The 24,940-nt window shown below is 45.0% G+C and overlaps 1 protein-coding gene across 8 annotated transcripts in view; it reads left to right on the forward strand.

Moving 5' to 3' along the window:
- CHD8 (chromodomain helicase DNA binding protein 8) overlaps window positions 1-24,940 on the forward strand; it is a 1,687,145-nt gene that overhangs the window by 419,084 nt on the left and 1,243,121 nt on the right. For all 8 annotated transcript variants that reach the window (XM_069633907.1, XM_069633913.1, XM_069633911.1 and 5 more), the window contains exons 9-10: window positions 3,635-3,836; window positions 4,926-5,063. In XM_069633907.1, coding sequence (XP_069490008.1) covers window positions 3,635-3,836; window positions 4,926-5,063 — 340 coding nt within the window. The remainder of the gene's footprint in view (window positions 1-3,634; window positions 3,837-4,925; window positions 5,064-24,940) is intronic.

Genomic DNA, 24,940 nt, shown 5'->3' on the forward strand with positions numbered 1-24,940 from the left:
AGACAGCCTAAAGCAATCTGGCTAAAGGGTAGCACTAAGACCACATGATACTGCCATTGTGAAGATATGGTACTCAAAATGCAAAGAACCCCTGCTGCACGCCACTTTTACGTACAAATAACACAGGTAATAATGAAAGGGGACACAGTGCCCCTGCATTAGTAGCCTTATGGGCTGACCTGTGCCCCCCTAAAATAAATCAGTTGATCTATGTAAATCAAACTAAAATGCTTTACCTGCCTCCAAAACGAGTGTTGGTGTTCAAGACATAATGAATAAGCTATGTGTTCTATTGATGTGGACAGATGGAGTTTTGCAGAATAAATATCTTTAATGCTGCAAACAGGAAAGACACTTGTTGTAACAGTGTGTTAGTGTGTCTGTTATGGATTAATGTGCAGCCCATCCTACCTCACATAGTTTTCCTTGGAGAAAAAATGCAAATTAAGCTATTGACTGGTTACAAAGAGATTGTCACATGTAAGATATTCTGCTAAAGGGTTTAGATTTTCTCATTTTAGTTTTTTCACAACTGTACCAGATTTGATGTTTTACGGAGAATAATTCGGCGAACAGTTGATTTTTCTTTTAAAATCACGAGTTCAATTAGCGGGATGTTGGGGGGGGCAACTTTTTCTCCAGTCTGTGGATGCCCAAACTTTTACATCTTCGCTTCACTTTTAACTTTGAAGTGAAGCATTCATCTTCACTCATAGCTTTTTGCTCATTTGTTGTAGGGAAACTGACTAGTCCTTCACACTCTCACTGCTGGGAAAACTGTTTCCTTTTCTTTTCACACGTTATCTGTTTTGGGTAACTTTCATATTGCACAATGCAGTGCAATGGGGATTCTTTTGTATCGCCCTAGTCCTACACTGAAAGTGTTGTTGGTAACTTTTAAATGTGCCTAAAGACAAGCTTGTGGCAGAAGCTCGCTTTTTACTGTATTTATAGTTAGCCTTCTCGTGTTTACTGTGTTTCTTTGACCATTTTGCTCTTTGGCTTTCTTCCTGCCTTGCTAGGTCAGGGATTTCCATTTATGGTCATGCATTTTCCCGGGAAAGTGGCGCCTTTCGTGGGCTAGTGCAGGCCATTTGTGTTTTCAGGATGTCTGGAAGTGTATGCATGAATTTCACCAACGGTGGTCCATGATTTGGACCACTGCTGGAGTGTGTGTGGGGCAGATCTTCTGTTTGGGCTGAGTTTCCGTCCTGCAGCCTTTCCCAGCACATCTGAAGAGAAGCCAAGGATTTTGTGTAGCTGTGGAGACGAAGGAAGACTTGTACGCCCATCCGAAAGAGGCCTGGCGACCAAACCTTGCTGCTGTCCTGGTGGAGACCTGTCTGGCTACTGATCTCTGAAGGAACTCATTGGTGCTTCAACCCTTTGAACTGGTGGGTACAACCAGTATAGAAGTATTTTCATGGCCCTGCAGTTTGGAGTCTTCCGAAGTGTACCTGGGACAACCGGTGGGTTGACCAACTCTATTTTGGGTTACCGCATCTGAAGCCTTGCCGTTGTGTGTTTTCGCCCAGAACTTTGGTGGCCTCAGGCTACTCAGATAGGTCGCATTCCTGCGAAGTGTAGTCATCCCAGCATCAACGGGTCTGGAACTAGAAGGCTTCTTACGCCTGCAACTACTGAGACACCTGTTGTCCCTGTTCATCGGTGGCTGTCACTGGAACCGGCTTTCCTCCCTCTCAGAGTGCCTTAAGTCCTGCATCAGTACCTGCTGCGTTTTTTCCACTGGAAGGAGTTATACGCTGCTCCTGAACCCTGACCAGAACTTCACTTGCACCCGTAGCTCCTGTGCATTTTCGACTGGAACCAACAGTGGGAAACCCTACCTCCAGCCCTCAATCGACTTGCCAAGTCTGAGGAAAAATGAATATGGGTGAGTAGTAAGGATAATTACTGGTTCCCTACTAGCCACCCTTTTAAAGCTATGTGAAGAACTTGATTTGTTTAATAACTCTTGGCTTTGGTAATGCTTGTTCTGAAACCCTTTCAAAAGACAGGAAAGTATTTAACTCTCAAGTAAACTCCTTGGACATTCTTCTGGACTAATGTTCACATCCACAGGACAATTTCCATAACTTTCGCTCAACTTATAAAACTATTTGAGAACTTTGAATATTTGGGCACAAGGTCCCAGGCGACTTGTGCTTAGTAAGTCAGGGTTGCTATTCCTGTGAACTGTTGATGCAATTGTTAATTTCTGACCTTCCCTTTCCGGTATTGGGTGAGTGTGAATTATTTACTTTGCATTGTTAACAGTGACTGTACACATGTTTTATATTAATAGAATTGTGTGATGGTGTTACCTGCTCTGTTCATTCTTATGGTGTCCTTTGGCCAATAATATTGTATTTTTATACTTACTAAGTGTAATCCCTGATTGCTTCATTGTGTGATCCCCATTCACCTCTCCTGAGATGAAGCCTAGACCCCCTCCATGCTACCTTAATTGGTTTGGCTGAACTCGCAGAGTTTCCCCCCTGTTTACAATAAATAGGATGGCCTCCTAAACTCTGTCCACCAGGCCAGAGTTTAGAAACCATCTTAACAAGGGTCCCAACTAGCAAGCTGAATCAATAGGAGGTATACGATTGATGGTGATAAGTTTGTGTCTACTCATGGGACCAAGATGTGAGGTGCATAAAGGTTATGGTGGTATCTAGTTCCTTTATAATTCCATCCAAATCCCATTTTTAAGACTCAGTAAACACGTTGCAATATTCTGTTACACAGTGGTTTATGCACATGTACATCCAAACCAACACAAGGTGCAAAAATACTGTTGCAGGGGGGAAGTTACATTCCCTTATTTTTTTAAATATGAAATTATTTAAGGGTCTGTGATTCTGCACATGGGCAGAAATGATATACCGAGGATAGAAAATTAGGATTGTATGTCATTTTGCCTTCTGCTCACTACAGCCTACATCCTGTATTTCGGCTGCTTGCACTTGTGATGCTTTTTGTAAACAATACTTTGATATTCTAAGGAGGATGGCACATTTGATCAGCAAGTCCTACAATACTGATTTGCTTGAACCAAGGCCTTGCATATGCTTTCTCCTCCACTCAACCTGTTTGGGCTCTAAAGTCAAATTTGCAACCTCTTGGTGAGGTGGAAGATCAGGACCACAAAGGAAGAAAATGTCTATGTGGTGATTTCAGCTCCTTATGTCCTAGATTTCCATCCTTTGCAACACCTACACACCCATCCCCTTGGAGTGTAAGGCCATGTTCAATCCAGTATTTCAGTAAAAAAAAGAAAATTGGGATGAGGCATTTGATGTATTGGTAAGTTGGAGGATTTGTTTTATGGAGGAGCCACTGCATTGTATTCACTACTGTGACAGAGATGTTTCTGTGTATCATTTTTCCTGATCCTACCTGTGGTATAGGCACTCCCTAACAGTACTGGAGTTGGGAGCATGAAGTCTAAGAGCACCATAATCTTCATGAAGCTAAATGTTCATTAATCAATCAACACTTCTCTCGCTTCTTCCTCCGTGAATGCCATATGGTTATTAGGTTATCTGTTCAGCCCTAAACATGTACAAACACTGTGTGCAGAATCCCCATCAGATTGTGGGTGACTGTTTAACTCCCCTGTCTCCTTCAGCTCATACCTGCACTGCGAGTGGGCTACCATTGAGCAGCTGGAAAAGGACAAGCGCATCCACCAGAAACTGAAACGCTTCAAAGCCAAGATGGCGCAGATGCGGCTCTACTTCAATGAAGACGAGGAGCCCTTTAATCCAGACTATGTTGAGGTGGACCGTATCTTGGAGGAGTCTCACAGCATTGACAAAGATAATGGAGAGGTGAGGGAAGGACATTTTCACACCCCCTGCGTTGAGGTGCGTGCTGGACAATTTCCCCTATAAAATTACCTCATCTTTGATCATTAGAGTGGCGGCAAGGGCAGTAGCAGGTTCATAATGGGTGGTATGAGGTGGCTGCTAGGTAACACTGATAACATTTAAATGGGGATGTAAGTTTTCCTTTTCTTGGTTGTAGGGTGAGGTGACCACTGACACTTTGCCTCGAATGAAGTTTGTATTCTGCATCAGTGGGCCCATCCATCATTACTTTTTTTCCAAGTAATGGGCTCTGCTTGGAATGCTTCTATAAGTAAGCTTTTCAATACCACCATTTGTGGTTTTAGGTGTATCTAGAGAACCACGCTTATACCCTGAATTGTACTTCAATTCCTCTCCTGTCTCTGGCCACTGACCTGATTGTTCTACTCTGGCGTCTCTTCCATTTTTATGGGGGATAGTGAGCACACTGAACAAAGCAGTTAATCTGAACTGGTCCTATGTGGACAAATCCAACCCGATTTTTGGAGCATTTAATGCACAGCCTTTTATTTCAGCAGGCTTCACTCTTTGCTGTTTATTGTGGGCAAAGAAAGGCTTGACATGTTTTTAAAATCGCACACCCTATTTTTTTATATTTGTTATTGGATTAACTGAAAATATTACACCAATGTGTTACAATGTTTTAGCTTTCAAAGTCCCATAGTAGTCTTTCTCATATAGAGGCCACAAGTGAAATGAGTAACAAAAGTAAGCTGAACCTTTCTTTCGGACAAGAAAAAAAAAAAAAGGAATTGAAACTCTGTTAGATGCAGGAAGAGTATGGCTGGTATGCACCCCAGATTCTCATCAGAGCAATACATTGTACACAAGTAGCACAGAGCAGACCTCATTGAAAATCATTCGGTCACTTTTTAGAATGGCATGTTATGGCACGCTTTACTCACAAAACCTCTTTATAGTGCCTTATTGTTTGAGTTTTGATATGCTGCTTTCATTTTCTTTTCCCTTTTTGTTTGTAGTGAACTTCTGTGTTTCTTTTCCATTGGTCTTCCTCAAATGTTCATTTTTCGTTCATGGATGTTTTTCCAGGCTGTCATCTATTATTTGGTAAAGTGGTGCTCTTTGCCATATGAGGACAGCACTTGGGAACTGAAGGAGGATGTGGATGAGACCAAGGTTCTTGAGTTCAAACGCATTCAGTCCCGGATGCCAGACATCAAGAGAGTAGTAAGTAATCCCTTTTCAGAAGTTTCCTTTCATTGTGTCATAATGCAACTGTGATTCAAGCTCAAAATGGTTGTTGGTCATTTTTTACTTTTTGCTTGTCTCCTGTAATGCTCGAATGTTTCTCCCACCCCAGGTTTCAGTGAGTAATCTACTCTGAAATTGTGCATCTTGGGTTCCCTTATAGCATGTAATGTGGAGGCTACCAGCAAGATGCTTCCTGGTCTCCCTGCACCATCAGGCTTACCCATTCAGTTCTTCTGGTCTGTGTTTTTTTTTTAAATCTTATTTTTATTGGTTTCAATAACTCGCACAGTACAAAGAAAAAAGAGAAGACAATCAAAACATCACTGTTGTGCTATCACCAACCATGCCGTTATCAGCAGGGTCATAAATCCGTTTCTGTGTATTCGTGAATATTTTCAACCCTGGGTCCACAGCCCACACATCCAGACCTTTTCCCCCCTATAGCTCCAGTACCTGAAACCTCTCCTGCATCTGCTGCTTCACCCCAGCCCAGTATGATTGTAGCACCGGGCAGTTCCTCCAGATGCAATTAGTCCCCCCACCGCCTTACATTCCCTTCAGCATTGATCTGATGCCAAGGGAAACATTACGTGAATTATTTTGGGTGTCTAGTAATGCCATTGTAGAAGCACTTTAAACCACATCTCCCTCACCTAAATAGAGCGGGTTAGTTTCGGGATGGCTCCCCACAAATACTCCCACTGTCTTCTTGGAATGGTCTCCCCCAAGGTTCTTTCCCATTTTCACATGTATTTCCATTGAACTAACTCTTCATGCTCATTCAAGTACATATAGAGGTTTGTTACCAGACTTATTGAGGCTGTATGAGTAGTTATATAACCTTTTAAAGACAGTCGGCTGTCTTCTAGCTGCCACCTTGATAGTTGGGTTAGTTAACCAATGTTCCGGTTGGTTACATTTGAACTTATCCCTCTTGTTATCCCTATATCCCACGTACATTCCTCAAAGGTCGTTACGGCCTGCCCTTGATACATATTCTGTATCTTCTGGCATCCCACCCCTAGCCATGCTTTAAATGCCCCTTTTTCCATCCCCGCCTGGAATTCCAGATTCCCAAACATTGGGTAAAATGGGGATCGGTTCATCGTTGGAGACACTCGCTGAACTGCCGAGTCCCATACTTCCACCCCCACATCAATTATCCCACTAATCTTAGTATTAGGTTGTCTATACTGTTTATTTAGCCGCATGAGCCCTGAGATGGAAGATCCCGCTACCGCCCTATCGAGCCCATACTTTTTGTTGGCTTTCTGCTAACCATTGTCTCATAACCTGTAGTTGGGCCTCTTCATAGTACCTATGAAAATGGGGGGGGGGAAGCGCGAAGCCCCCTCGATTCCTTGGGGTCATTGATGTGGACATCACCACCCTGGGGGTTTCTTATTCCAAATGTATGACGTTATAGCTCTATTGAGGGATCTGAAAAAGATCCTTGGCACCCTGATGGACAGTGCTTGAAAATAATATAAAAGTTCCGGTAGTTCCACCATCTTTATTGCTGTCATTTTCCCCCACCATGTTATTGTTGGGGGATTCCATTTCATGAGATCGGTTTTAATTTTTTCCAGTAGTTGCAGGTAATTTTCCCCGTACATTTGCCCTATCGTTTTCATAAGGGTTACCCCTAAATATGCAATTCCTTTTTCCGTAATTTTTAGATGCGTTCTGGACACCAACCTATCTATCATCTCAGGGTTTACAGATGGGTTCAAAATTACTGATTTCTGCCTGTTTATCTTTAGCCCTGATACTGCCCCAAATGCTTCCAATTCCTTAATAAGCCCTGGTAGGCAGTGTTCCGGATCTGACAGTGCCACAAACATGTCATCTGCAAACGCTATTGCCTTATGTGCTTCTCCCGCTATTATTCCCTTCACCTGGTCCGCCTCCTCTATCTTAACCAATAGAGGTTCTAGGTAAATACATATAGCAGTGGAGATAACGGGGAAACCTTGTTTGGTGCCCCGTTCCAGTGTCGCCTGTTCTGACAACATCCCATTGAGAGTAATGCAAATAGTTGGTGAATTATAACTAGCCCGTACCATTTGGATGAATCCCATACCAAACCCCATATGTTCAAATGTGCACAATAACTGGGACCATTCGACCCCTGTCAAATGCTTTTTCCGTGTCTAATGTCACTAGCGTTGCTGGAGTTTGGGTCATACCCGTCTTCTTTATTAAATGGCAGATACTGCGAGTGTTATCAAACGTTTGCTCAACTGATATGAATCCCGATTGATCTTGTCAAATTAGTTTCGGTAGCAAGTGTGTTAGTCTGTCTGCCAATATGCCAGTATCTTTGTGTACAGTTTTGCATCCAAATTTATCAGTGCCCTCGGACGACATAAAACTGGAAATACTGGGTCCTTGCACTGTTCAGGAAACCCCACCAGTTTAGCGTCATTCATTGACTATGGAATGGACCCCTTGTTTAGTTTGTCCCTAATTGCCGTAAGTGCCATTAAATGCTTCCTCATGACCGCCTTGAAGATGTTCCAGACCATTTCCTGTGGTGCATCAGCTGTCTCATTGTACTCAAAGTACTGCTCTCTTATCTCCAATGGCTTTAGCTAGGACCTGATCATGTTAATGTTAAAGGTATTCATACTGCACACTGTCGCCAACAGAATTGGTCCCCAGGCGCTCGGGTGGATCTGCAAACAAAAAGGCGGGGTGGGGTTAGTCAGGTGAAGAGGGGGTAGGAAAGCAAAAAAGGTGGTGTCCTGTTGGCAGCTTCAGTTCGGTTTTCACTGTGCGCTGAGCTTGGGTGTGAATATCGTATCGATGTGAGTCCTTGTGTGCTGTTGGTGCGACTTATGTGTGCGTTAGTGTGGTGAAGTGCATGCGGTTTGCTGAGCGAGAAGGTGGTTGTGTGGATTTTTGTGCGAGTTAGGTATGCAGAAATCTGAGCTTTTCGGTTAGTGGGTTATATGTCTTAGTCCTTATAATTCTTGTTCTATGTCTACAGTTGTCGTATGGGGTTGGCATATTTTTTCTTGCCTGTCCGTCTAATTGTTAGGAGTGATGGCGTGGCAAATTCCCAGCTGTTATTTTCAACCTGTGTGTACCAGGTTGGGGCGTGCATTGTCCCCCACTCTGGTATTGGTGCTGTAACTTTTCAATCACCCGCTCCCTTCCCATCTATTTCCTGTCTGTGGTCCATTGCTGCCTGTGTTTACTTTGAAGGCCAAGGTGTGTTGGGTAGAATTCTCAGAAATGTTCTAATTCCGCTCTACCTTAGAGACCCCCAGCAACTTTGCTGGTTTTTGAGGAATTGAATTTATTATCTGGAGAGAGTGAGAGCCTTTTTCCCACTATCGTATTGTTAATGTGATTTGAGCACTGTTTCTTTTTGGTTGGGGAGTCTGACAAACTCCATAGGCGGCATCTTTTACATTGTCACACTGCACCTTCAGTGCAGTGGCACAGGGAAGTCTTTGACATTTCCCCAAGGTTTACATACCTTCTCTTGGATAAACTACTGTTTCCAAGAGCAGTGAAGTGAAATTGACTTTACTTACATTTGTAACTTTCTAGACCCAGAACACTATCTTAAAATAGGATGTTAGAGTGGTTACTTGGTATCCTCTTTGTCTAGCTTCTCGTGTAACAAATTTGTTAACCTTTCCTCGATGAATGACTGGTGGCAGTGGTTTACTTATCTACCGTGGTGTGCCTTTACCGCAGCTGCAGTAAAGCACCCAAGGGTGCCGTTTTTGTCAAATTGGCCCCAGTCTTCTTTTTTTGCAATTTTTGTCGAAGGGTCCTTCTTTAGATTCTCTGCGCGCCAAACCAGGTTTGGTCCATTTGTTCGTTTTTCCTTTTGGCAGGATTCACAAGTGAGGCCAGGGTGTCTGGTTGGGGCAGGAAGCGAGGGAGGTGTCCGAAACTCCCTTTGCTTACTCTCCTAGGGGACAGGAATGCACTCCTAGGCGATCGGCCGGCTGGCTGACTGACGGCTAGGCTGGGATGAATGGGAGAAACCTGCATAAAAGGCAAGGCTTTTTGGCTTGGAAAGCAGAGTTGACCACTGGACGAAGGAATCTGAAGAAGAAATTGGAAGAGATGGCTGCTGCAACTCCTGGACCATTGGTTTGCCCGGTGAAGCCCTGCTGCTATGCTGAAGCTCCGTCTCGACTAGAGAAGCCCTGCAAGAGCGACTTCTCCCCTTGAGTTGGTGGGATAAATCAACTCCAAAGTAAGGTAATGAGGCATGTGGGCATCCTCTCTGAGCTGGTTGAATTTCCACTGCAGTTGCTGCTGAAACTGAATAGCCAGGGAGAGGAACACCAGATTGTGTGCGTTGCTTTTAAGTTGACCAAAAGCTCCAGGAAGATACTCCGGACTCCCAGGAAGCAGGACGGACCGAGCCTGAGCCACCTCAACAGAGTGCTGGACCCCAGATGCAAGTAAAGCCCATCTCGACAGCCAAGAGTCTACAGTTTTGCTATTTGCTTTGATGTGAGGAGCTGAAACCGCGAAGTGCCACTGAATAGAAGCTGGTCCTTTTCTGTCGCCGACTGTCCCGTTGCAGTGCAGGAATCCTCCAAACGTCCTCCCTCTTGGCCCCACGACTGAGGCCCAGGATCTGCAGAGCTGCACAGGAACAGTATTGGGCAAGATTGTATGCAGTACCCTTTGGGTGCACTACAACAACCCTGACCTTCTGGCAATAGGAATCCAACCTTTGGTATAAGTCTGTACTACACAGGTTGGTAGCGTGATTGAGCAGCCAGGCTTATCCCAAGAGGGGTCAATGTGAGCTGTAGGGGAGTTAGATATTCACAGTGACAAGCATTCAAATAAACTCTTACACACACGGTTTCTTGATTAAAAAAAAATATTAATTTGCCAGTCTGTTAGAATAAGCCTTCTTCAGAAGGGAGCAATTTAATAGTAACACTCTATTTCACAAAATACACACTTTTAAGATCTCTAATCAATGAGTACCCTTTTGGGATGGCCCACCAACACAACCTACACCCTCAGGTGACTTCAATAGCTAGGGTGCTGGGGACATAAATATATCACTGTTACATTTAGAATCATTTAGGAGTAAGTCAAAGGAAAAGGTTATTAGAACATACAAGAGACAATAAATATTCTTAAGCAGGCAAATACTTTCAAATCCCCAAATAAGGATCATTCAGTGGAACAGGCTAAGCTAAAGTCAATGGGCAAAAGTCTATATGAGCTGAAAAACTTCCTTGCAGGTAAGTAAGAAAAGTCGTTGCACAATGTTTTTTAGAAGTCTTTGAAGAAAAGAAGATTCAGTGTAGGGCCACAAGCCATTAGACTTGTGATTCGTAGGAGATGCAAGCAACTCTACAATAAGAGTTAAGTTCTCTCAGACTTTTACAGTACCTTTTGTATTGAAGAAAAAGTGCAGCATATGACTTGTGTTCCTGAGCAGCTCTGCAGATCTCACTGTTACTGGGCCTCAGTCATGGGGACAAGAGGGAGGACTTCTGGGGACACCTGCACTGCAATGGGACGGTCACCGCTCGCAACCGGCAATCTTCAAACATGTCACTGTTCGGTGTTTCAGCTCCTTGCGTCTACCGCAAATAGCAACACAGCGGTTCCTGACTGTCGATGAGCTTTTCTGGCTTCTGGGGTCCTGCACTCTGAGGGGCTCGGGCTCGTCAGTCCTGCTTCCAGGGAGTCCGTAGGATCTTCCTGGAGCTCTTGGCCAGCTGAAAAGCAACGTACACAATCTGGTGTTCATCTCCATGGTACTTCGGTTTCCAGCAGCAACTCTATGGAAATTCAACCAGCTCCGAGAGAATGTCCAGGTGGCTTACTTTGGAGTTGAATGGTCCCACCAACTCAAGGGGAGAAGTCCTTGCAGGGGCTTCTGTCAATACGAATTTGGAGTTTCAGCACAGCAGCAGGGCTTCACCGGGCTAACCAACGGTCCAGGAGGTGCAGCAGGCGTCCTCTTCAACTTCTTCGGTTCCTTCGTACAATGGTTGACTCTGCCTTCCAAGCCAAAAGCCTCGCCTTTTATTCAGTTCTCTCCCATTCATTCCAGCCTAGCTGTCAGTCACCCAGCAGGATCGCTGTCCCTGCCTCACAGTCAGCCGGCCAATCACTACAGAGTGCATTTGGGTCTCCTAGGAGACTAAGCACAGGAAGTTTCAAGCACCTCCCTCACTTCCTGCCGACCCCAGACACCCTGGAGCCAGAGGCAGGCTTCACTCGTGAATCCCACTAAAGGCAAAGTGAACAAACCAAACCTGGTTTGGCGCGCAGAGTAAATCTCAAGAAGGACCTTTCCACAAAGAAATGGCGAAAAAAGACGACCGGGGCTATTTTGACAAATATGGCACCCTTCGGTGCTTTACTGCAGCTGCTAACGCAGCCCGCGGTAAATGCACACCACAGTAGTTAAAAGTAAATCACTGCCACCAGCCATTTAGTGAGGAAAGGGAAACATAAAAATGTTACATGAGAAGCTAGAAAAAAAGGGGATACTAGTTAACCCCTCCAGCACCCTATTGTAAGATAGTGTGTGCTGGGTCTAGAAAGTTACAAATGCAAGTAAAGTCAAATCACTTTACTTCTCTGGGAAACTGTAGTTTATCCCAGAGAAGGTATTTAAACCTTGGGACATCTGAAAGACTTTTCTGTGCCACTGCACGGAAGGTGCTCTGTGACATGATGTAAAAGATGATGCCTATGGAGTTTGTCAGGCTCCATAACCAAAAAGAAACACAAAGCTCAGAAATCGCATTAAAATACATGAGTGGGGAAAAGGGTCTCACTCTCCCCAGGTTAAAAAAAATCAAGTCCTCAAAATCCAGCAAAGTTGCTGGTGGTCTCTAAGGTAGAGGGAATTGGCACATTTCTGAGAATTCTCCCTTACAATGGCCATAAAAGAAAAAGGACCCCAAGGCACGGTACTGGAATGCACATTGTCCACTGTCAAAAAGTTACCAAGAAATGGCAACATAGTGTAAGACTAAGGGAAACCTAGTTTCCCAGTACTGTCTGTCTGAAGGACGTGTCTGTTTCCCCATAACAAGTGAGCAAAAGCTCAGGGTGGGGGCACACGTGGGGGGAAAATTACACATTGATGAAATCTTTCTTAACACTCTCCTCCCAGACCAAGGACATGGGGAACTAATCAACCCCTGGATGGGCCTCATGTTCAGGTTGGTTAAACATTCTGGACAACCCATCAGCATTGAGATGTTGGACACCTTGCCTGTGCTCAATGATGAAGTCAAACCCTTGCAGGCTTCTTGACCACCTGAGCAAATTTGGATTCTCTCCCTTCATGCCATTTTAAGGGCTTATGGTTAGTTTGCACAGTGAAGTGGATCCCATAGCGTTAGGGCCTCAGCTTCTTAGGGCCCACACAACAGAGAATCCTTATTTCTCCACAGTGGGCCACATGAGCTCTGTCCTTAAGCTGGCGACTAATGAATCCAATCAAGTGTTCCTTGCCTTTCTCATATATTTTTGATAGTACAGCGCCTATCCCAGTATCGGCATCTGTCTGCACAATAAAAGCATGTTAGGGAGAATTCTCAAAAATGTGCTACTTCCCTTCTACCTTAGAGACCCCCAGCTCTTTTGCTGGACTTTAGGTCTTTTAATTTTTATCCTTGAGGATGAGACCTTTTTCCCCACTCTCTCATGCATTTTTATTTGAATTGAACTGTTTCTTTTGACTTTGGAGTCTGACAAACTCCATAGGCATAATTTTTTTACATTGTGACGCGCAGCACCTTCAGTGCAGTGGCACAGGGAAGTCTTACATTTCCCAAAGGTTTAAATACCTGCTCTTGGTGAAACTACTGTTTCCAAGAGCAGTAAAGTGAAATTGACTTTACTTTTTGTAACTTTGTATGCTGTGCATAGACCGACATCTAGTGGAAGCTGCAGAGTATTACAGTTGTTGTTTTCGAAACACGAAAAGAGACGTCAAATAGGGTGTGCAATTAATACTATCCCTAGTGTGACATCCCCTGTACCCATGATCCCTCATGTGGTTAGGTCCTTCAGATAGTTTTTTTCTGCCATTCTAGTCGGACGCATGTGTGCGGAGTTCGTTTCGACGTAAAGCCTTTATCTACTTTCAATTTCGTTAGATTTCTTCCTATCCTTTGTCCACCGAACGCCGAAGAACGACGCCGTTGAGGATCGGAGAGACTTCCGTAGGAGACTGTCGCGAAGGACCCTTGGCCTTGGAAGGCCATGCCCTGCCTCTGCCCAGTCAGTAGGGAGGGGGGGGGGGTCATAGAGGTTACATTCACCTTTTCCTACATATTTTTCGCCCCGCTTCCATACTTTGACCATATGGAAAGTACTCAATTTAAATTCTGACCCAAATGTATCAAAGTTCCCTTGGGTAGATAAACATTTAACTTGTAATCTGTGTCTCCCTCGAGACCATATCGCGGTATCTTGTCGGGCCTGTAGGCTCTTCAGGCTTAAAACCCTAAACGACCGCTCAACGAGGCGCTGGGCCCACTACGCCAGGCAGCGCGAAGCCATGGACGTAGAGGGCGCTTTCAGCAATGGCAGCAACGCTGCCAAATCTGACGGTAAGGGCAACTGGGCAGCTTCGGCTTCGGGACCACACCCGGCGGCAAGAGCGCAACATACACCCACCACCAATCACATTAACCCCAGCCAGGACTCAACACGTGTGTCGAGTGCTCGGCAACGGTTGACACCTAGGGAGCGGTCCACTGAATCCCTGTCCTCTGGGCGTTGCCGCTCGCCTCACGACAGGTCCCAGCTGTCCTCGGACGGAAAAGGTGTTGCCCATAAAACTACTGCCGAGACCCGGTCGTCTGACGACGATGCCGTGTCTCAACCCACTTCCGAGACTAGACGCTCCGCAACTAATCCCACATCCGAAAATTCACTGCTCTGCGTCAGTTCCCGCCTTTGAAAGTTGACGCGCTGTGTCGGACCAGGCGGAGGGCCCCAAAAAGTCTGGAAAGTCCACTTCTGGCCATGGAGGAGGGGGTAAACGCCATAAAGGTCCTCTAAAGTTCCCCACACTCCTAAGGAGAAGCATGGGGATGACCAGCTGCAAAACAAAAGAACCTTAGCTGCCCCTAAAACCAAGGTTACATCTCCCACAGATGTGGACATGGACCTCACCCCTCAAGCCTTTACTATACCAAGCTCCAAGGAATGGAGCTCTGAAGATCTAGACAGAGTAATGAAAAGGATGACCTTTATGGCCAACTTTTATGAAAAAGATCCAAATTATTTTCAAAGTTATAGGAACAGCCCTCCCACCTCTGCTCCATCTCGTTCCAAAGCCACACCTGTCTCCTCAACCCCCTTCTAAAAGGTCTCCCACTGAGACCCCCTTTCAGGGCTTAGTCATGGAGCCCTTTGTTGTGGAGCCTTTTGACCCTGTTTCTTACCATGAAGACCCCGACCCTCAATTCGATGAAGACCAGGATGCAAACCCTTATTACGCGGTTGATGAGGAACAGGAGACTGAAAATGAGGCTGACGTTTACACTTTAGACTCGCCAATTCCTAAGGACCCTCCTATGAATGATTCTCCAGTCCATAATCAACCCCTCCTTAACAAGGTGTTGGCCAAGTCTGCTGAACACTTCCAAATCGATACTCGGGAAGTTGAAGAGGACAAGTATTTTGCAGATCAAATCCTGGGGGACAAGAAGACAGCAACTCTGTCCATCCCGCTACTAAAATCAATTCAGCGCAGGATTCAGCCATCTCTACAAACCCCTAACCTTACACGTGCTTTAAATCCTAGTGTCAGTTATTTCGTGCCGCTCCCTCTGACCCTTGATATATTAGGGGACAACTAAAACCAGATTCCCTAGTTGTCACCACCACGAAGAACAGAGCGGGCACTCCACTTGCTTCCTCAGAGGCTCCCCCGGATAAAGAAAGCAAGAGGATTTATGTCCTAGGTAGGAAAGTCGCCTCCTCTGCGGCTTATCAAGCTAGGACAGCCAACAGTGCCACCCTCTTGGCAAGTTATAATTGCCACAAGTGGGAGAAAGTTTCTGCTTTACTCTCATCTGCACCAGAACCTTTTAAAAACCCAGTTAGCACAAGTGGCAGCCAAGTGGAGGGCAGTGCCTGGCTGCCTCCTTAAGACTAACTGACGCGGCTGATAATGCCGGTAGAATAATCAGAGTACAATCATTAAAAGGCATGCATGGGTGAGACAATCTGGATTTAAGCCTGAATCTTGGGCAACACTGACGGACATGCCGGTCAAACCTAACGTATTTGGCAAAGCTGTCGAAGATGCCCTCAAAATGGCGAAAGATGAATATGACACTTTAAAATCCCCTGGGCAACTCACCAACAAACCCTCTGGACAGAAGGGACGCAGTAATTTTTGCAGCTTTCGAGGCCACAATTCCCAAAGAGGGTCTAGCTATAGTCGGAATTAGAGCTCATTGTGGGGGAATAACCAGTCTGTCTTCCCAGGGCTACCCGAGAGGGCAGCGTAGGGGTTGTGGGCGGGCAAGGGGCAGCCCTGCTAGAGGTGGTACGACACCTTCCAAACAGTTGCGTTGTGCTTCAGGCCCCCTCCCATGCTTCCCCAGTAGGGGGGCAGGCATTACCAACTTCACCCACGCATGGGAGGGGGATCACCTCGGACAGATGGGCGCTATCAACAGTATCCAGGCGGCTACTGCATTGAATTACTCAAGCCCCCCCCCCCCCCCCACAACCACCCTCCACAGCAAAAAGTACACACTCAGGAACACCAGCGGGTCCACCTCGAGGAGATTGACACTCTGCTGTTAAAGGACGCCATAGAGGTCAACCCAGCCAACAAGGTAAACAAGGGTATTTATTCAACTTACTTCCTTCCAAAAAAAGATCTCACAATGCGCCCAGTATTAGATTTGCGCCCTGCAAACAAGTATGTCAAGCTACAAAAAATCTGCATGATTACACTACAAGAGGTAATCCCCCTACTAAAAAGGGGATTACATGGCAGCACTGGATATGAAAGATGCCTATTTGCATATTTCAATGTTCACAGCGCACAGATGATTCTTGCGTTTCAAGATGGCGAACCAGCACTACCAATTCAAGGTGCTGCCGTTCGGAATAGCCTCGCTCCAAGTGTATTCACCAAGGTACTGGTGGTGGTGGCAGCGCACCTGCGCAGGGAGGCAATCCCAGTGTACCTTTACCTGGACGACTGGCTCATCACAGGGGAGTCCCCCCCCCCCCCTAATTTGCAGACAAAACATCCAAAGAACCATAAACCTCCTCTTTCAATTGGGCTTCTCCATTGAGAAAAAGTCCAGCCTGGTGCCAAGCACCTCGAAACAGTTCCTAGGATCTGTCCAAAATGCTCAAGAGGGGTTGGGCTTTCCGTCAGAGGAAAGAATTCAAAATGTGTTGCTGCAAATTCCTCAATATCAGGCCGGTCGCCAAATAAGGGTGCGCAAAGCAGTGCATTTGCTAGGCATGATGGCGTCTTGCATTTACCTGGTTCCCCACGTGTGCCTGCGCATGCGACCCATGCAGGAGTGGTTGGTGAAACAGTGTTCTCAGGCAAGTGGTTAGTGGGACGATCTAGTGGTCGTTTTGCCAACACTAGTACAAAATCTTTGCTGGTGGATGAGAGAGAATATAAAAAAAGGGAAACCCTTCTATGACCCAGAGGTTCAGGCTGTCGTCACAACAGATGGCTCCTTAATTCGGTGGGAAGCTCACTACCTTAACCACACAGCTCAGGGTCTGTGGTATCGCATGGTTGCTCAGTACCACATCAATCTGGTGGAACTTCTAGCAGTATTCGGAGAGCTTCAGGCATTCAAACCCCTCTTATCGTACCATCAGTGCAGGTCCTTACAGACAGCACACTTGCAATGTTTTACATAAACAAACAGGGCGGCACTTGTTCTCCAAATCTGTCCAAGCTTGCCCAACAAGTTTGGAAAAGGGCACTCAAACGGACGTTTTACCTGTCTTCCCAACATGTTCCGGGGGAACTCAACTCGCTAGCAGACTCTTAGCAGAGTTCCCCTTCCAGAGGAACACGAATGGCGACTACACGAAGAGGTCGTAGAACACCTCTTCTCTCAGTGGAGTTTCCTCATAACAGGCCTATTCACCATAAGCGAAAACAGTCAATGCCCAGACTGCGTGTCCAGGTTCCCCAGCCAGGCTCCAAGGGGAGTGCCCTATGGATGAACTGGTCAGGGATATTTGCCTACACTTTTCCACCAACCCCTCTCATGAGGAAGGTGGTGAACATGATCCATATGGAACCGATGACTCTCATCCTAGTTTCTCCTATGTGGGCGAGACAGCCATGGTATCCACACCTGCGCAAACTGGCGGTGTGCGACCCCATCAAACTCCTGTGCCGGTACAACCTACTCTCCCAGCACAAGGGACTAACGGTCACCCGCAGCCCTACTCGAACTTGGCAGCCTGGCTCCTGAAGTCTCAACAGTCCACAAAGATGCATGGATATCTTAAAAGAAGCTAGAAAGCCCAACACTAGGCACTGTTACTTTCAGACATGGAAGCACTTCTTCTGGTATATAATGCAGCTATATCCAATTTGACTGATGGGCTATTCTCATATTCAAATGGAATTCGTTCAAAATAGTTGATAGATGCCATAGTATCCTTTAAATAGGAAGTAGAATGTTCAGCTAGGTCATGCATGTCCTTTTCAATGTACTTTTCATAGCGTTGTAGAACTGAACCACATAGAGATCCAATTGGTCTCCCAGGGGGGTTTTCACTATTATTGTGGCTTTTGGGCAATCCATATATAGTAGGTAACCTGCAGTCTCTAGGTGTCAACGTTTTCGTCCACTTTGAGGAAGTCTTGTGGTGCACAATTTCTGCAGAGTTTTCATCAAATCTTCTGTTGGAGAAACTGCTATTTTTAAATAATGATGCTCATTCTCGATTAGAGTGCCTTCCATCTGGATGTAATCACTCCTATCTAGAACCATTTTGGTAACCTGTTTGTTGGTGATGGAGTTTGTGGTCCGGGTAGGGGTGGCGGTGGAGGCCCGGAGGGACGGGGGTGGGGGGTGATCTGTGATCGTCTGTTTTTTGGGTGGGGGGCGCCTGGCGGAGGGAGAGGCAACGTTTATCACAGTGTGCCGCTGCAAACACTTTCAAGAGGAGGAAGGAAAAAGTCAGGTTTTGAGTGCTTTTCTGAATGCTAGGTAATTGTCAGTGTTGCAGATGTGGAGGGGCACAGGGTTCCAGATGGTCTGAGCTTGGACGGAGGATCCACTCAGCCTGGTGCTGTTGTATTGGGGGATAACTAGGAGAAAAGTTGCGCCGGATCGCAGTGTACCGGAAGGGCAGCAGCGGCAGAGTTTGTCTTGGAGGAATTCTGGGCTGGTGGTTTGCATAGAATGGCGAGTAATGCACATGGCTTTAACGGTAGTAAGTCGACCAATAGGGAGCCAGTGGAGGACTCTCATTGTAGGGCTGATGTGTTCTCTGGGAGGTAGGTCAATGAGCAGGCGGCCACATCATTTTGGATTCTTTGCAGTTTCCTTAGCTGGAACGAGTGTGCGCCTAAATAAAGGCAGTTTGCATAGTCTAAGCTGGAGAGGATGATGGAGAGGATGGCAGAAATTCTGTGAAGATCAGTGAGGTATGGGAAGATATGCCTGAGATGCGCAGGAGTAAGAAGCAGGTTCTGGATACAGAGTTGATGTCTTGGGAGAGGAATTAATCTGTGTCTATCGTACATCCAGGGTTTTTCACCAACGTATTTCCGCAGACTAGTATTTTTTTTCCCAGGGTTGAGGATGAGGTGGTTGGTCGTCATCTAGTGGTCCATATCCGAGCAACATGACAGACCTGGGTGGGTGGAGCCTGGTGATTTGGGTATTTTAAGGATGATCTTGGTATAGTCTGCACAGTTATAGCAAAAGAGATTGTGGGAGGGGGATGAGTGCGGGGAGTGGTCTCAAATTGATAATGAGATGGGTAGATGGGGATGCTCCCTGTGGACCACTTTCAGCACTGAGTGGGATGCATAGGTGAAAGGGTGGAGGATCATGATTTGCGAGTGATTTAGAGATGGAGATCCAAGTGAGGTCTGTGTCTTTGAATCCTAAAGAGTATAGCCTGTCTAGGAGAAATGTGTGATCAATGGTATCAAAGGTGACGGAGGTCAAGGAGAATAAGTACATCACATCTTTCAGTGCCTGCTATTCTTCTTAGGTTGTCCCAAACTGACACTAGGGCGGACTCAGTTACTCAGAGGGATCCGAAGCCTGATATCACACGGTAAAGGAGGTTGCTGGCTTAAGTGGCTGAGTTGCTTGTATGTTGTGTGGGTCATGTGTTTGTCCAGGAAGCAGGTGTTGCAAATAGGCCGGTAGTTCTGGGGAATGAGTGGGTCGGGTCGTGCATAGGTTTTTTTTTTAGGAGCCGTTTGATGTAGGAGCTTTTTAAGGTGTCCGGGAAGATTCTCAATGTGAGGGATTGGTTAAGGATTGAGTGTGCAATACTGCCTGCACTGGTGGAGGCAGACCTACAGATAAGGGGTGTATCAGCCACTTTTACTTTCTAAACATTGGCAGATGCTCCTATAAAATAAAAATGGGGAGTACAAATAATCCCATTAAAAAAAGACATGTAGAATCTTCCACCCATGCTTTCACTTTCAGAGCTCCATGGATGTGTCTACACCACTAGTGAAACTCCAAATTAGTTTCGACTACAGAAGCCCCGCAGGGACAAATTCTCCTTTTTTGGGTTGGTGGGAACAATTGCCCCCAAAGTGAACTTGCCTAGACATCCTCTCGAAGCTGGCTGTACTTCTGCTGCTGCAACTGAAGTGCCGGGGAGAGGAACACCAAATGGAGTGCATCACTTTTAAGTCAGAGATGAGCGCCAGGAAGATCCTCCAGACTTTCCTGAAGCAGGACTGACCAAGCCGGAGCCACCTCATCAGAGTGCTGGAACCCCAGATGCGAGAAAAGTCTGAAGTGGTCTCCAAGAACCGCGCTGTTGCTATTTGCTGTACATGCAAGGAGCTAAAACTGCGAAGTGCCGCTGAGTTGAAGTTTGACCTTGGCTGCCACTGACCTTCCCATTGTGTTGCAGGAGTCCCCAGAAGTCCTCCCTCTTGTCCCCATTACTGAGGCTCAGGAACAGCAGGATCTGCAGAGCTACACAGGAACAGAAGCCAGCTGGAACCATTTTTTCTATCCAAAGGTACTGTAACCCTAAGAGGACTTACCTCTTGTTGTGTAGCCTTACTTGCTCTCAGTTGAGACTTGTCTTGGTTGCCATTGCAGAGTTGCTTGAGGCTTTGCCCCTCACAAGCCTCCCAGCTTGTGCCCCTTTAAGTAAATCTTATTTTCTACAAACTTTTGTAAAAAACATTGTGAAAGACTTTTACTTACCTGCAAAGACCTTCAGCTCCCCTAGACTTTGTTGAACTAACATTGACTCTCCTGGCTCCCTGAGAGACTTTTCTGCCTCTGACTTTGTGCTTTTGCCTTTCCCCCAGGAAGTTAATTTATTTTGCATTGGAAGGTTTTAAAAGGTACATACCAGTTTATTCATTATTTGTTAACCATTGTTTTATTCCTCTATTCTATCTTTTGCACCCCAAACTCATTATTGCTCTAAATGTACCAGTGATAAATCAATGTCCGTGTCCTAGCTATTTGTCACCTGAGGGTGTAGGAAGTGTGTTATCCCCGATGGGTATCATCTGATTTTGAGAAAGTGTGTTTTGAAGTGTATCATAATTGTTACATGTTTTGCTCCCTTCTAAAGAAGGCTTATATAACTGATTGTTAAATTAATACTTGTTTAAGTAAACTTGAGTGTAAGTGTTTATATGGATCACTGTGAAACTCTGTTGCAACATTACTGCTCACTTTGACCCCTCTTGAGATAAGCTGGCTGCTCAGCCACACTAACAATCTCTGTAGTACAGACTTATACCAAAGGTTGGGTTCCTATTGCCAGGGTGTCAAGGTTGCTGTAGTCTCCCAAAGGCTACTTCACACAATCTTGCCTAACAAATGCGTTGTCAGGTTGAAGGCTTCAAGGTTCTGTGAGAGTGGGTCATGGGGTTTGACGTGGAGCTGAACCAGATGTTAGTCACCTAGAATGGTGAGTGCTGGATGTAGGCTGAAGGTAGTTGACAGAGCGTGGTTGAGTGTGTCTGCAAAGTTTTTCTTGTAGCCAGGGGGTTCTGTAAATGAGCTGGAAGCTGTGGGAGGGATTCATAATATGTGGTGCTGGACAAGGTGGCCCTGATGAGCAAAGCAGAAAGTACAAAGATACAAATCAACTACCCCTGTCTCAGTCTATGTACCGGGCAGGCCTTTACAAAATTAGTTGGTTTCTGACTACCAACAACTATATCATGTCAGAGTTCAAAAATATCTTTTTTAAACATTTTATTCAAAACATCAAATGCATTATTTAAAAATTACAGGAATCATTTACCAAAAATAAAGAAAATGTGCAGTTTCCACAAGGCACAAGTACATAAAAATTGACTGTCTCAGTGCGGTATTTTATCCGGAAGTGGGATTAGTAAGTGACATATCTCCATCTCCATCGATGCTGAAGCAACCAGGCACGCGGCGGTAGACTCGTGAATGGAATGCAGAGAAGGTCGGCACGAGACAAGACTGTTGGAGAGAGCAGAGATCGGAGTGAAGACGGGAAGATCGCGATGCTCATGTCCCCTTTCACCCATATGAATAGTTAACTTTATATTTTAAATAACTGTAGGGTTTGGTGAAAAAGTTCCCTGTTAAACTACATGTTCACTGTCAAACACGTAATTCCGCTTGCATGTCTCCGACCCTGCTTCAGTGGCGACGAGGAAAATGACCCACGGCCGTTGAGAGGGATCTCTGACCAATAGAAGGTAGCACAGCTGCGCAGAGTGACTCATTTCACAGAACAAGGGGGAGGAGAAAAAAGTCATGCGCATGCTCCTTTTAAAAAAACAAAAAAGCTGTTTTGGGAAACGATTGAAAGTAAAGTAGGACAACATGAAGGGCATGTCACTGGCCATGTTAAGGTCAGGCAAGTGAAGCAAATAAATAATATTTATTTTATTTATTTATTTATATTTATTTATATTTATTTTTATTTATTTATATATATATATATATATTTATTTATAATATATTTATATTTATTTATATTTATTATTTATTTATTTTATATATTAACATCTGAATCTACCTCTTCTTCACCGTACATCCACAACAGCATTGAAGTCAGCTAGTAATGCTCATCTGATCATCTTCCCACTCATCACAGTAATTTTATTTAAAAAAAGGGAAAAATTAGAGCAAATCTGTTCCTAGACAACACGGCTCATGGTGGCGACATGTCTATGCATGGTGTGCCAGCACCCCAAATGTTCTTACCAGATATAGGTGAACCCATACTTCCTTGGAAAAGGTGTATCAAAGTATTTGAAAACTATGCTAGTGTGGTGTGCGGGACTAATTATAGTGTGGAGAGAAAAAATCCTTAGTGTTAAATTGCTTAGGACCAGCTGGTCAGGAAAATATGAAGACTTGCCGGATCTTCCAGTGGGTGAAAGTGGGGACATGAATTAATATGAAAAAGCTATTCAAAAACTGAACAAACACTATGAAGAAAAGATCAGTACGATTTTGGAAAGGTACACATTTGGAAAAAGAATCCAAGAAGAAGAGGAAACGGTAGAGCAATATGCTACAGCATTGAGAAAATTAGTACGGGCATGTAGATTTGATCAACAGTTGGAAGAGGGAATTAAGGATCAATTCATGCTATAATGTAGCAGTGGAAAGGTAAGGGAGAAACTCTGGGCTGAAGACGATCCTTCGTTAGATGAAGTGTTGAAGATGGTAAAAGAAGTGGAACACACTGAAAAATGTGTGAAGACACTAGAGAACAGAATGGAAGGAAGTGTCAATCAAGACGTCGGTCAGTGTTGTGTAGCCTGAATTGGAAAACATTGTTGCAGTGATTGGGAATGAGGCTAGAGGAAATGAAGCCAGAGGTAGAAGGACGCAAGGACAAACTTGGGAAGCAGGTCCAGTACTGAGAGGCGAGATGTTCAAGACGGATAATATAACGTCAAGAGAAGAGATTTGAAGACCAGAATCGAGGTTGGAGTGCCCAAAGAGGTAGAGGGAGGACATTGTCAAGGACATATTATAGATGTGGTAGTCCATCGCACTGGACAAGCAGTACGGTGTGTCCCGCATTGAAGATTACCTGCAGAAACTGCAATGGTAGAGGTCATTTCGCCAGATGCTGTAGAGGCAGGCGAGAGTCATCCAACTTGAACTGGATCAGTGGAGACTATGATGATGGAGAGGAATTTGTCTTTATGGTATCAGATGGGGAAGAGATGGACAGTCCCAGAACGACCATTATGGTGAATGAACATCCCATTGTTATGATGGTGGACTCCGGTGCCAGATATATACTGATTCCAGAGAAGGTGTGGAAAAGCTGTGGACCAGAATTCCTGAACGAGGTGGATGTCAGACCAAGGGCATACGGAGGGGTCAAAATCTAGTTGATAAGATGGTTTAGTGCCATACTGTTATTTAAGGGTAGACAAGCAGAAGGTCGCATCTGTGTCCAAGGATGGTGCATGCTTGCTATTGAGTTGGACTTATCAAAAACTTTTAAAAGTTCGGTTGGATCCCAATGCAATTGATTATGTGATGTTAGTAGAAGGAACTAGAGCAAGAGCAAGTTTGGAGATGATTTGGGAGGAAATCTTAAAGAAAATACGATAGGATGTGTGAAAGGTGGTGTTCATCGCATTCTACTCAAATCAGGCACTAAACCAATTGCACAAAAATTACGGAGTGTGCCATTGTCATTCAGAGGAGACGTTAAATTTGAGCTTAAAAAAACGAGAAGATCAAGGCATAGTTGAAAGGATTGATGCGTCTGAGTGGGTTTCGCCAATGGTAGTTGTCAAGAAAAGTTCTGGAAAGATAAGCCTTTGCATAGATATGAGAGAATTGAACAAGTTATCATCCCTGAAAGACACCCTCTACCAAACATTCAGGAATTGATATACACAGTTGGCCCGGCAAAAATATTTTTGACATTGGATCTAACTGCTGCATATCACCAGGTGAAATCGCACAAAGATTCCAAGCATTTAATGGCTTCATAACTCCGGAGGGACCATACCAGTTTTGAAGAATGCCATTTGGGCTTATTTCAGCTGCCTTCTGTTTTTCAGAAGACCATGTATAAAATTCTGGATGGAGAAAGTGGAGTACTCTTCTTTCAAGACGACATATTAGTGTATGCCAACAACGAGGAAGAGCATAATCAAAGGCTGGAGAGAGTTTTCAGAAAACTGCATGAAGCAGGGATGGTCTTAAGTAAGGAAAAATAAAAAATTAACAGAAAATTTGTATTTAGGGCATGTGATTTTGGGAGACAATCTCGCCTAAGAAGGAGCTGACAAATTCAATAAAATGTATTCCAACTCCTCAGAGTAAGGAACAACTAAGAACATTCCTGGGCATGGCGGAATACTATGCGAAATTTGTTAAAGGATTTTCAGATCATAATGTAAATTTAAGGAGCATGTTGAAAGCCAACAGGAAGTTTGTGGGATAAGGAGTCTGAGAGTGAATTTCTCTTCATAAAAGAAGCATTCGCAGAGGCCCCAAGACTACAAAATTATGTGAGAGGTAGAAGAACAGTAATCACCACGGATGCTAGCAACGTGGGGTTGGGGCAACTCTGGTACAATACCATGGAGGGAAGGAATTAGTAATTGCTTTCACCTCATGCCTTCTCAAGGGAGCGGAAAAAGTCTGCTATTATTGAAAAAGAGGCTTTCGCCAACA

The sequence above is a fragment of the Ambystoma mexicanum genome, chromosome 13, assembly GCF_040938575.1.
Source record: "Ambystoma mexicanum isolate Mex_15411 chromosome 13, UKY_AmexF1_1, whole genome shotgun sequence".
Lineage (NCBI taxonomy): Eukaryota > Metazoa > Chordata > Amphibia > Caudata > Ambystomatidae > Ambystoma > Ambystoma mexicanum.